The sequence below is a fragment of the Dendropsophus ebraccatus genome, chromosome 14 (genome assembly GCF_027789765.1).
Source record: "Dendropsophus ebraccatus isolate aDenEbr1 chromosome 14, aDenEbr1.pat, whole genome shotgun sequence".
NCBI classification, from domain to species: Eukaryota; Metazoa; Chordata; class Amphibia; order Anura; family Hylidae; genus Dendropsophus; species Dendropsophus ebraccatus.
This window is the reverse complement of record NC_091467.1, coordinates 32,356,196-32,369,999: the sequence shown is the minus strand read 5'-3', so window position 1 is coordinate 32,369,999 and position 13,804 is coordinate 32,356,196. Positions and strand designations below refer to the sequence as shown.

General features: G+C 43.2%; 1 protein-coding gene across 3 annotated transcripts in view; it reads left to right on the top strand.

Moving 5' to 3' along the window:
• MRC2 (mannose receptor C-type 2) overlaps positions 1-13,804 on the top strand; it is an 86,221-nt gene that overhangs the window by 33,233 nt on the left and 39,184 nt on the right. For all 3 annotated transcript variants that reach the window (XM_069952838.1, XM_069952837.1, XM_069952836.1), the window contains one exon: positions 12,778-13,161. In XM_069952838.1, the coding sequence (XP_069808939.1) occupies positions 12,778-13,161 (384 nt within the window). The remainder of the gene's footprint in view (positions 1-12,777; positions 13,162-13,804) is intronic.

Genomic DNA, 13,804 nt, shown 5'->3' with positions numbered 1-13,804 from the left:
GGAAGGGCTCATCCTATGTGCCGGTGAATAGGTTTGACCCCTTCCTATGGACTAAAGATGTTAATCTCTTCATTCGGAAGCTGAGATGGTTTAAATTCCATAGAACAAGGGAAGAAAATATGAGTGCCCAATTGGGAATCTCGAGGAGTGAACTCCCTGCTGCAAGGGATCTTGCAGCTTTGCTGGAAGAGAATGAGAGAGATAGAGGAGAGGGCCCGTTTACATATCTGTGTCCTAGAAGCACCAGGGACGCACCGGTGGGTGATCCTACCTGCATTGATGCGTTCCTGATGCTGGTGACACAGGATCTGGAAAAAATCAAACCACCCCCTAATACAAATTTAAGTAAAGGGGAGATAAATGCTTTAAAGAGCCTGGAAAGTGATACCTCTATTACTGTAAAGAAGTCAGATAAAGGGGGCAATTTGGTAATATTAGACACCAATGATTACCAAAAGATGTGTATGGATATCCTTAAAGATAGTTCTACATATGAACCCTGTGATTTTAATACTGTACATACACTAAAGAAAAAACTGAAAGGGGTACTGGATAGAGGAAGGGATGAGAATGTTATCTCACAATCTGAATATGACTTTATGTTTCCAGATCACACCCAAATGGCAACATTTTATGGTTTGCCGAAATTGCATAAAGGCACAAATCCCTTGAAAGCTAGACCGATCGTGTCCGGGGTTAACAGCCTCACTCAGAATGCCGGAATTTATCTGGATCGAGTGTTGAGGGAATTTGTGGAAACATTGCCGTCCTATACCCGTGACACGATGGACTTGCTTAGAAAGATCGACGGTCTAACCCTGGATGAGGAAAGTTTCTTGGCCAGTGTGGACGTCGAAGCCCTGTATTCCTCAATTCCCCATGAATGGGGCCTAAAGGCGGTGGCTTACTTTCTAAGCTCACGAGGGATACATCATCAGAAACATAATCAGTTTATCCTTGATTTACTTGAGCTAGTCCTTACCAGCAATGTCTTCACCTTTAGTGGGAGGGCCTTCCATCAGCGCAGGGGCACCACAATGGGGTGCCCCTGCGCCCCCACTTATGCAAACATACTATTGGGATGGTGGGAGGCACGTTTGGTGTTTGGGGACAGTGACAACATCTACTCCACCAATATCCCCTTTTGGTCACGTTATATCGATGACGTTATGCTGGTGTGGACTGGCTCAAGGGAGGAGTTTCAGGACTTCATGAACTGGTTGAACAACAACCCTATCGGGTTGAGGTTTACAAGTGAAATTGACAAAAATACAATCAATTTCCTTGATGTAAAAATCATGAAAAATCCTGATTACTCCCTTAGCACCACTATTTTCAGAAAGAGCACTGCTACAAATAGCTTGCTTAGATGGGATAGCTGGCACCCCTTTCCCCTTAAAAAAGGCATCCCCAAAGGGCAGTTTCTCTGTCTGAGGTGCAATTGTTCCTCGCCCTCAGACTTTGAGACTGAAAAGAATGACTTAAAAAGGCGCTTTCAGAGTAGGGGGTACCCTAATGAGGTCATTAATCAAGCGATGGAGGTGGCTTCCGCCACTAAGAGGTCTGAACTCCTGGTACCTAAAAAGAAAAAAGGAAGAAAGAATGAGACTATGAGAGTGATTGGCACCTACGATAGCGCGCACAGGGAAGTACGAGCAGTTCTGGGGAGATACTGGGACATTTTGCGCATGGATCCTGTCCTAAAGGAGGTAATACCATCATACCCAGCGATTACTTATCGCAAGGGGAGAAGTATTGGAGACAGAATAATCCATTTTGTCCCAGTGAAGGATGGAACATGGCTCCCCAAGCCACCCAGTGGCTGCTTTCCCTGTGGATCTTGTTCTGCATGCAAATTTTTACAAAAAAACAAAAAATTCTCCTCCTCGATTACGGGGGAGGAGTTTGAGATAAGAGACTTTATAGGTTGCCGTACGCGAGGTGTGATTTATAAGGCAAGATGTACATGCCCTCTTGATTATGTAGGGAAAACAATAAGAGAGTTCACAAAGAGAGTTCAGGACCATATTGGCAATATTAGGAGAAATGAGAACACGCCCATTGCAAAACATATGAATGAGGTCCACAATGGTGATTTGAGAGCGATATCCTTTGTGGGCATTGAAAAAGTGCGCCCTCCCAGACGTGGCTGCGACTGGGATAAATTGATTCTTCAAAAGGAATGTCGCTGGACTTTTAGACTTAAGACTGTAAGTCCTCTGGGTCTTAACGAACAGATTAGTTATGCTTGTTTTCTGTAGGTACTCAGTATAAGTGTAGCCTGGTGGGGTATCTATAGTTTGCATACACCTCCATTTGTTGAAATATGCACCAGCCATGACTTGCCACATTTATTATTATTATTTGTGTAAAATAGACACATCATTATTGTTTCTTTATTGCTTTAGCCCTAATTTAGTTTCGTGCGTTCTTTCTAACCTATTATGGTTTTCGAGACAAACATTGTAGTGATACCTTTTAGGATAGTGCAATATGATGAGTTTCCCTTGGGTCTATGCAGTTTTATTTGCTATAAATGGTCTGTCTACAGGTTGTGTGATTATACACAACGGTAGGGAACAGTGGACGATTATCTGCTTTTTATTGTTGGATTTGACCCGATTGGGTTGTGGATACTCGTATTAATTATTTTGATCATTTGCACTATATCTAGAAGGGTACGGGATGGTCATTGGGTGGATCACTGTTATACTGTACGTTATGGTACCCTGTGTGGTCCACTACATCAGTAATATCTATTATGACTATGCGCCCTACATGAGGTTACCGTAGGAGAGCGTAATGGTTCACGTGTATAGATGAATAGATATGCGTTCCACCCATATTTTTTCTTATTTTTATACTTGTCTCGAATTTTTGATGAATCCTGGCGCTGAAGTAGTTAACTGTTGAAATGATTTAATAGGCCGCCCTCATGTACAGCGACACATCGGGCTCTTGACCTCATTCTGTCTCCTCCCTCACACCCCACCAAACACAGCCAAGGTTTTTACAAGCTCCCTAGTGGGTCAGCTCTGTGGTCACTTGTGATATAATGGGATCTGTGTTCTACATTTCTCTTGGAGATGGGTGTGACTTTGTCCAAGGGACAGGCTTATTAAATCCCTCAGTCTCTATTACGGACACATGGAAGAAGGAGGTTGTACAGATATTAACCCTTTAGAATAAGTTGTACTATTTTCCAAAAAGTTCTAGGCTTCGTTGCAGTGTCACGTGTTGCTTAACTCAAGTTACAATTTGGCAGATAGGGAAGCAGATATCATTGTCTTTTGACAATGGCTACTGGCATCTTTAGAACAGCAGGCCTTGCGCGGTGTTCCTGGTTTATGGTGGTTTGTACCTACCAAAAGTACTCCAAGGAAGGACCACCGGTGAACCAGTGACAGGGTCATCCCAGTCCCATTGAGGTGTATGGGGAGTAAAGGCTAGCCCGATCCCACAGATCTGGTCCGATCCCACAGATCTGGTCCGATCCCACAGGATGCCTACTGTAAAATGAAATGCTGAAATAGTTCCTGCTCTCTATGAAAGAAAAGAGTCAGATCACACAGGGAATCAAAGATGTGCTCTAGCTCGGCTCTGTCCACTGCCAAAATTGTCTACAATAAGCTAACGAGCATTAGAACTGGACCCTGAAACAATGGAAGAAGGCGGCCTGGTGTGATGGGTCATGTCTTACCTTATGTGGATGGCTGGGTGTATGTCTTTCACTTACCTGGGGAAGAGTTGGCACCAGGATGCACAATAGAAAAAAGACAGGCCAGTGGGGGCAGTGTGATGGGCAATTGTATCCTGATATCACATGAATGTTACTGTGACTCCACATACACACACCGTCAAGACTGCAGTATTCTGTAACGGCAATGACCCCATTCAATAGGTTAATGCCCCAGCCACACTCCAAAAGGCATCTGCCAACAACATCTTAGTGCCAAATACTACAGGAAACCTAGAGTTCTAAATGGTTCAGAGCTATTCTGGTGGTGTGATTAAGTCCTACACAATATTAGGCAGGTGACTTAAATGTTATGGCTACAAGGGGTACAGTAGTGTATGTCGTGATGACTTTGGAGAGGGGCTTTACTGCCATGATTGTGACTGATTATCTGAATAAAGAGGCCACTTTGCTAGTTAGAAGCATCAGCTCATTTACTGCTTTTCTCTGCAACAAAGCCTCATTCACTGGATGGGGTTTCCCCTTGGATGCCTGGTGACCCACATCACTCCATCTGTGCCCAGTTGTTGTCTTTTTCAGGACCTGGATGCCATAAGACCACAGTGTTAGAGGTGGCACGTCAGAAGCCGGCTGATAGTTGCATGCCTGGTGCCTTCCCCAGTATACTGCGGTTACTACTGTGATGAGCCACCACCAAAGGGAAATGTACCATTACAGAGCATTTGAGTGTCAGGTTGGTCCGTCGAACTTACAGAGCAGGTCTGCAATCTACTTAGACAAAGTGATTATCAGCGTATTTGGCCCATTATTTGCCATTCCGGACGATAATCGATTTGTGTATTAAAAGGCAACGATCACCTGACATGCACAATGTCGGCTGATCGTTGCCTTTCAACATGTTGAAAGACAAACAACCTTGATAACAATGATCTGCCACAGTCGCAATGTGTAATAGGAGTTATCTCCTATGGGCTCCCTGGACAATCCCTCCCGCAGCTCAGCTCCCCGACCCCCCCCCCCCCCCCCACACACACACACAGGGAACAAGCGAGCGCTGACCTGACAAGTCGACGGTTGTTCCCGGAGATCGCCCTGTGTAATTGGGGCTGAAGTCCCATGTGATGACCGCTTTTTTTATTATGTCTATACATTTTGAATGGTTGAGGGAGCTGTCTTTTCCCATATGCCCTATCAGTCATTGTAGTATGGGAATTCTTTATTTTAAAAACTTGTTTGCATTTTCCTGAAACATGACCTGCTTTTTGTCCATCCCTGAAGTGGTGTGAAAACCTGTAAGATTTTCCTATATATAGAGTATTGCTTCCTTTTCAAGCAGCGTTGAATGCAAACAGGAACAATGGTGACATTGTTGTATGGGCACAGGAAACGATGTATGTTTGGGAAAACCCTGGTAACTCTTGTAAACTTGATGTAGGCCTTTTAAACATATGGCACACATCAGCCCGGTTAGCATGTTTACATTGGCATGTCTTTCTGCGTCCTCTCAATAATTCTGGATGTCGAATAGGTTTTTAGGGGATCATAGGAAAGGTCTTTTACACTGTTCTACAAATATTTCCAACACATTCTTGACTTTTACATATAAGCCATGGGAGAGAAAGTGAATAATTCTTCTTACCCTACAAATATAATTGAGCATTTGACGTGAGTAACTATACTACAGATTTTGCACTGCCTTTTTCCTATCCGTTTAACGTGAATATTTTATGGCAAAAAACAGATGCAAAACAGATGCAATTGTGTGTCATCCGTTTGGATCTGTTTTTCCATTGACTTCCATTATAATAAAAAAAAAAAAACTGATGCATTTTTTTTTTTTACGTACACAAAAATAGTGTTGACTATGTTTTGCTGTCCGTTAACCAAGTAACCAATTAAAAATGGATATATTTAACAGATAGGAAAAAAGGCAGTGTGAACCCAGCCTAAGGCTGGGCTCACACTACGTTTTTCCTATACGTTTTTTTTTTTTTAAATGGATGGAAAAAAAACCGGATGCATTTGTGCGCATCTGTTTTGACTCTTTTTTCCATTGACTTCCATTATAAAAAAAAAAACGCACACAAAAATGAGGTCGACTATGTTTTGGTGTTGGTTAGAAGGATTCGTTTTAATCCATAATTTATAATTGAAGTCAATGGAAAAATGATCAAAACGGATGCACACAAATGCATCCATTTTCCATCTGTTTTTTTCCGCAAAATCGGATTGCAAAAACGTAGTGTGAACCAAGCCTAACTCTCTCTAATACAGGATAGTTAATAAGTATATGATTGTTGGTTGCAGTCACTGGGGACCTCTAAAGATCATGAAACAAGTGATCTTTTTTGCCCCGGAAGGAAGCATGCTTTTGCTCCATTCACTTGGGACACAAGGGACCTTCATTCTTAAGATCAGTGGGGGTCCCAGTAGTCAGACCCCCATTGATCAAATACTTGAGGATATCCTGGGGGTAGGAGATCACTTTCAATCTCATGATAAAAATGTTTATATTAATTTTCTTCCTAGTGGATTAACCTTTTCACGACCTGGGATCATTGATTCCTCAATGCCCAGGTCGTTTTAAGACATCAGCTTATGGTATCATAATGATCCATAATGGATCACAATGATCCATAGCTCTGTCACCTCTCCTAAGTCCCCTGCCACTGTCATAATCTTGTGACAGCGGCAGGGGCAAGAGGGGAGGGGTCAGAGGCGCGCGTCCTGCCTTGCCTCCCTTCCCCCGCCGGCCTCCGTAGCTAGAAACCAGAAGCCTGAGGCTTCCGGTTTCTATGGCTACCATCTGAGCTCTGCCATCTGTTCGCAGAGCCCCGATCGAAACCGGAGAGACAATTCTCCCTCTGTAGAGGGAGAATTCTCTCTCCGGAGTCCTATAGATGCTGCGGTCTTGCTGAGAGTCTCCGGTGCTGAGAGTTGTCATGTTTATGTTCACCCGCCGTGGATGACCCAGACGCAGCTCCTACGCTTGTGTCATCCTGTGCAGTAAATTAACGTCGCTGCAGCATCAGGCATAGGCTGCAGCGACATTAGTGTGCAGCGGCGGGAGGGGGTTAATTTCATCATTCATTCTAGAAGCAATACCTTTCTAGTAAGCCTGTGCTGGGCTTGTGTTAAGCTGCAGTGTAAAGCATAAGCTTTCATCCTACCTCAGTTCCCTATTAGACAATATGGCAAGGCTGTAATCACTTATCATGGATATGCTATAATAAAAGCAGATGGTTAACAGTGAAACCAAATTGACAGATGAGGTAAACAATGATGTCTTAACATATTAAAGGGGTTAACCAGCGCTACAAAAACATGGCCACTTTGTTTCAGAGACAGCCCACTCTTGTCTCCAGCTTGGGCGGGGTTTTGCTGCTCACTTCCATTGAAGTGAATGGAGCTTAAAGGGGTTATCCAGTGCTACAAAAACATGTCCACTTTTCCCCCTATTGTTGTCTCCAGTTCAGGTGTGGTTTGCAATTAAGCTCCATTTACTTCAATGGAATTAAGTTTCTTGAGACAAGAGAGGGGGAAAAGTGGCCATGTTTTTGTAGCGCTGGATAACCCCTTTAATTGCAAACTGCACTTGAACTGGTGACAAGAGTCGTGTTGTCGCTAAAAGAAAGTGGCCATGTTTTTGTAGAACTGGATAACCCCTTTAAGTCCCCAACTGGACTTCTGTTTTATCGACTTATATGCATTATGGACGATAACTCTGCAGAACGTGTATATGTTGTCATTGGGGAATTGGGGCTAAGCTGCTGCCAGACACCTAAGACAGAGGCTTTTCTCCTATGGAAACAAGGGTTCAGGCATGTTGCAATCTAATAAGGGAATAAGCCTCCTCCATAGACATCCTGCCAACTTTCCTCTAATGTGTATGGGCACCTTAATAGTGGAGAAATAAGAAATTTTGCAACCTATTTAAGCATGCCATATGGTGCACATCTGTTATTTTTCATGAACAACTTTCAAAATATGCCAATGATTGTAAGAGGAAACGCCCGAATAAAAATTCAACAAGGCAGATCACCCTTTGATTTGTTTAATGCTGCTCACGTATCTCTGAGAGTTAACAAAAATCTGCAAACTTCACTGAGTGGCTGAGCGGACCTGAGACGTCATGTCTCGGGCCCGCATCAGACACCCGGAAGTGGCCGGGAACCGGGCACCGGAGCGCCGCAATGCGGGACCCGCCCAGTAAAAAGTAAAAAGTACCCCTTTAAGGTCTGCTTCACATGCAGTATGAAAGCGTCCGTTCTGTGTCCCGGCTGAGTCACAGAACGGCCGCTGTCTGTGAAGTTCTTCACCAGATGAACTTCATTTCTTTTGAATTGGAATGCGGGGAAAAACGCCGGACTTCATAAATGTCCCCCATGGTCGTCCCATATCAGTAGAAGAAAATGTAGAGTAATGGTGCTCATTACTAGTTCAGAATTTGGCAGCATTCTCCGAACCCAAACACACAGCATTTGTTTCCCTATGGCTGCAGGAGTTGAAAACATTGATATACTATGGCTGTATCCATGTTTTCCAGGACTCTCTAGGGCTGCATCCAACTTCTGCAGCCGCAAGGAATCAAATGCTGAACGTTCAGGTTCTGAGGATGTTGCCAAACTCGAACAGTTTGAGAGGTCTGCTTATTATTACTCAATACATGTCCTACCATTAAAACCTATTGTCCCCTTGCTTTCAGTGGTGTCATGAACATGAAGTTATATAGATTTGTAATTTACTTCTATTTAAAAATCTTCCCATACTTATCAGCTGCTGTATGTCCTGCAGGAAATATTGTTTTCTTTTCAGTCTGACACAGTACTCTCTGCTGCCACCTCTGTCCGATACAAGAACTGTCCAGAGCAGTAGCAAATCCCCAAAGAAAACCTCTCATGCTCTGGACAGTTCCTGTCTCGGAGAGAGGTGGCAGCAGAGAGCACAGTGTCATACTGGAAAGAAAACATTTTCTGCAGGACATCCAGCAGCTGATAAGTATGGGAAGACTTGAGATTTTAAAATAGAAGTAAATTACAAATCCATATAACTTTCTGGAACCAGTTGATTTGAAAGAAAAAGATTTCCGCTGGATAACCCCTTTAAGTGACTGCAGTGTCATACTACATATGCCATGCATGTGCTGGTTTATTCCACCAAGTCATTATCACTATGTGGGTGGGTTAAAGGTATGTGCCCATAATAACTTTGACCCATGTGAAGAGTTCAGCCTTATACGTGTCATCTAGGAATTAGCCCCGCGCTCCATTTCCTGAGTGTGTATTTTCTCTCTTTCTCCTGCACTAACTCTGGTTTTGGTTTCCCGTCATGTTTAAAATTAAATCACAGTAAACTTAATGAACTTGTAGTCCAAAAAATGTATCTATGACGGCACGTTGTTGGCAGTCTGGTGCCTCCTAAAGGGATTGATGGCTGATGGCAACAAAGTTTTACTAAATTCCTCAACATTTTGCAGATCTCTGCTTGCAGGCAGTGAATTAAAACATTACAGTAGAGAATAACCTTTTTTTACATTGTATGGGGGCATGGTGGTACAGTGGTTAGCGCTCATGATGGGTTGAAAGTAGAGATGAGCGAACCTCGAGCATGCTGGAGTCGATCCGAACCTGAGCTTTCGGCATTTGATTAGCGGTGGCTGCTGAAGTTGGATAAAGCCCTTAGGCTATGTGGAAAACATGGATATAGTCATTGGCTGTTTCCATGTTTTCCAGACAACCTTAGGGCTTTATCCAACTTCAGCAGCCCCAGCTAATCAGATGCCGAACGTTCGGGTTCGGACCCGGTTCGCTCATCTCTAGTTGAAAGTTAACCAAAATCTGAATCGAGTTTGTATGTTGAGTTTCCTCTGCGTACTCCGGTCTGCTGTCATACTCCAAATATACACTAGTAGTTTTATTAGATTCCTACAAAATTGGAGAATTACATTGTGAGTCCTATTGGGAGCATAAAATAATGTATGTCAAAGGTCTCCGGCGTGTGGCTCTCCAGATGTTGCAAAACTCCAAGTCACACCATGCCAGGAGTTGTAGTTTTGCAACAGCTGGAGACCAGTGATATACAGTAAGTGGTGAGAACATACAGCATTAGGCTATGTGCAGACTATGTATTAGACTGGCCGTTCCGTGACCCGGCCGGATCATAGAACGGCCGGTCTCTGAAAAGATCATCCCAGGCGGTACTGCAGTGACGGCTGAATGATCTTTTTGTCCGCAGTGTTCTGATGCGTCCGTGTGCATCTGTGTGCGTCTGCATCAGAACTCCCCACAGCACACTATGGAGCGAGCGTCCGGAGCCGCTTGCTCCACAGTGTGCACTGACATGGTTTTCTGCGGCCGCTATTCACTGAATAGGGGCCACAGAAAACTGACATGTCAGTTGTTTGCGGTGCCGCTAGGGATCCCGGCCAAAGCGTATACCACGTGTATACTCCACGTGTATAATCAAGGCCGTGGTACAACGGCTGTAATTTTATGAAAATATACCTTGTGTGAACATAGCCTTACAGTGTTATATAAGCAAATGTAAAGGGGTTATCAATGCTTACAAAGAACAATAAAAAAAGCTTTCTTGCACAAACAGCACCACCCCTATCCCCAGGACAAGCATGGTGCTGTTTCTGAAAGAAACCCCTATAAGTAAGTAACAAAAATATCTTGTACCTACATTTTTTAGTACAGGTTAAGTTATACCCTTGGAAGCTGTGTCTTGAACACAATGGTGTCATCATGTCTGTGTTAACATTTTGACCATAGACATGGGCAAACATGTCAAAAGTTACTTATTGCATTGGGTTTCACTGCCAAGAGTGCAGTAGTGGCGGGGAGAGGCACATGCTGCTGCTCATTCCCCCTTAGCTGTATCTCAGAATCACAGTGAGTCTCAGGAGTCAGATCCAGTGTGATCAATAACTTTTGACAAGTCTAATGACATATCAAAAATTACTTCAAATAACAGTAATGGTTTAAAGTGTCCCTGCCCTGTCAGATACACGTCAATATTTGATAGGTGGGGGCCTGGGTGTATGGGGAGAGTGGAACTGTAGCTGGCAGAGAGATAAGTCCGACAGAGGGAGGGAAAGCAGCTTATAAATTCTACTAAAACCTCAAAAGAGGAAGAAATGGCAAAATCTGTTGAGGAGGGAAATGAAAAATTCTTCAGATATATTACTGAGGGGATGAGGAAGAAAATGTGCGGCTTAACAGAAATTAGGCATAATACCTATATTAGTAACCAGGGGGAATGCTTATATTAGTGATAGGGAGAATAGCTCCAATCATGCTCAAAAGTTTACATACCCCGGCAGAATTTTTGCTTTTGTGTCCTTTTTTCAAAGAATATGAATGATAACACAAAACTTTTTTCCCCACTCATGGTTAGTGGTTGGGTGAGGCCATTTATTGTGAAACTACTGTGTTTTCTCTTTTTAAATGATAATGACAACGAAAAACATCCAAATGACCCTGATCACAAGTTTACATACCCCAGTGCTTAATACCATGTTTTGCCCCCTCTAACATCAATGACAACTTGAAGTCTTTTGTGGTAGTTGTGGATGAGGCTCTTTATTTTCTCAGATGGTAAAGCTGCCCATACTTCTTGGCAAAAAGCCTCCGGTTCCTGTAGATTCTTGGGCTGTCTTACATGAACTGTGTGCCTGAGATCTCCCAAGAGCGGCTCAATAAAACTGAGGTCAGGAGATTGAGATGGCCACTCCAGAACCTTCACTTTGTTCTGATATCCAAGGAATTGATAATGCCAGTCAGCATTGATTTCTCGGGTTATGTCAGAAAAGTGTTGGACGAAGGTGGTGCCATGGATATCGCTTATTTGGACTTCTGCAAAGTTCCCTATAAGGAGCTAATAGCAGTAAGTGAGGACTGGACTTAATGTGGCCACATACCTTCAATAACTTAGTTTTCACTTCCGTACTCCCTGTTCAGCATTTTCTACGGGGAGGGTTAAGCCGCAGCCAGTCAGCTCTGGTGGCGCCTGACCCCTATCTCCACTGACACTGTCTATCGGTGGACTGTTGGGACAACCCCCTACACTTTATAATGATGGCCAAACTTGCCATGAGCAGCAGGTACGGTTGACAAAAAGTGTATGGGGACCTTTAATCCCTAGATAGTTAAGTGGATTTATTGATAGATTTAGCTTATGGATAGATATCAGTGGGTCATTGCTAATGATGTATAATATGAGCAGAGACTGGTTACAAGTGGTGTGCCACAAGGGTCTGCTCTGGGTCCTGTTTATTATAATTAGAGATGAGCGAACCGGCCGAGGTTCGGGTTCGTATGAACCTGAACTATTGGCTTCTGATTCCAGCTGTCTGCCCGCTCCATGGAGATTGTGGATACAACCTTGAGGACTGCCTGGAGGATCCACCCTCTCCATGGAGCGGCCAGCCAGCGGGAATCAGAAGCCGAGAGTTCAGGTTCATACGAACCCGAAACCTCAGCCGGTTCGCTCATCTCTAATTATAATATGTTTGTAAGTGACATAAGAGACGGTTTGGTAGGTAAGATTTGTCTGTTTCCTGATGGCACAAAAAGTGCAATTGATAGTTGATATTCCTGGTGGTGTCAGTAATATGGAAAATGATTAAGCCTCACTAGATAAATGGTCAAAACAATAGAAACTGCAGTTCAATGATTCCAAATGTAAAATATTGCTCTTGGTTAAAAGGAATCCTAAGGAGTATTATATCGGCAGCTCTGTGTTAGCAAAGACTTCAGAAGAGAAAGATTTAGGGGTAGTGATTTCTGACACCTTAGAATAAGTCACCAATGCAACCAGGCTGTAGGAAAAGCAAATCATATGTATAGCTAGAGGTATTACCAAAAGGAAGAGGGAGATTGCTATCCTGCTGTATAGGGCTCTATTGACATCACATCTGGAATACTGTGGAACAAGAGGACACAGTGAGAGATTAGTTGGGGGAAAGGTGAGAAGCAACTTGAGCAAATATTTTTTTACTGAAAGAGTAGTAGGTGCTTGCAACAAAGCTTTACTAGCTTTACTTCTACTTACTTATTTCTTGTTTTTGTTTCACCTAGACACAGCCCCATTTCTTATATACAGCCCTGACGTGGAAGGATGCCTAGAGACTCAGGACTCGGTGGTTCGTGTTACCCGGCCGTGTAATACCAGCTCACCTGCACAGCAATGGGTTTGGGTTTCAAAAAGGCGGCTCTTCAATCTCGGCAACTATCAATGCCTAATATCTGTTACCAACTACTCATCGAGTGCACTCTCCACCCACCAATGTGATGAGAACCTTTTCTTTATTGGGAGATGTGAGTTCTTCATAGAAGTATTTAATTCTGCACTACTACCCCAGGCCTCCAATGCCACCGGCTTATCTCTGCCACCAGCTAAAGCTAAAAGCCAATGGCTGATATTTGGAAGTAACCAAAGCATCTGTTCTACCGCCTTTCGAGGTAAGTACCTATCAAATAGTTTGTCATAGAAACGAAAAAAAAAAAAATTTTTTTTCCAATAAATGGTAAGTGCAAAAAGATACAGTACCATTTGGCTACAAAACAGTAGCAAGGTCAGTATTCGTGATTGAATTGAAATCTGTACAGACACGTGCTGTCAAAAGATTTTAAAGGGGTACTTCACTGAAAATCTTTTTCTTTCAAATCAACTAGTTTCAGAAAGTTATATAGATTTGTAATTTACTTCTATTTAAAAATCTCAAGTATTTATCAGTTGCTGTCTGTCCTGCAGGTGTTTTCTTTTCAGTCTGACATAATGCTCTCTGCTGCCACCTCTGTCTGAGACAGGAACTGTCCAGAGCAGGAGCAAATCCCTGTAGAAAACTTGTACCGCTCTGGAAAGTTTCTGTCTTGGACAAAGGTGGCAGCAGAGAGCACTGTGTCAGATTGAAAAGAAAACACCATTTCCTGCAGGACATACAGCAGCTGATAAGTATGGGAAGACTTGAGATTTTTAAATAAAAGTAAAATACAAATCTATATAACTTTCTGAAACCAGTTGATTTAAAAGAAAAATATTTTTGGTGGATAACCCCTGTAAGGGCCTGGTTGTGGGGGCACCCATTGATTGCTAGTATGATGA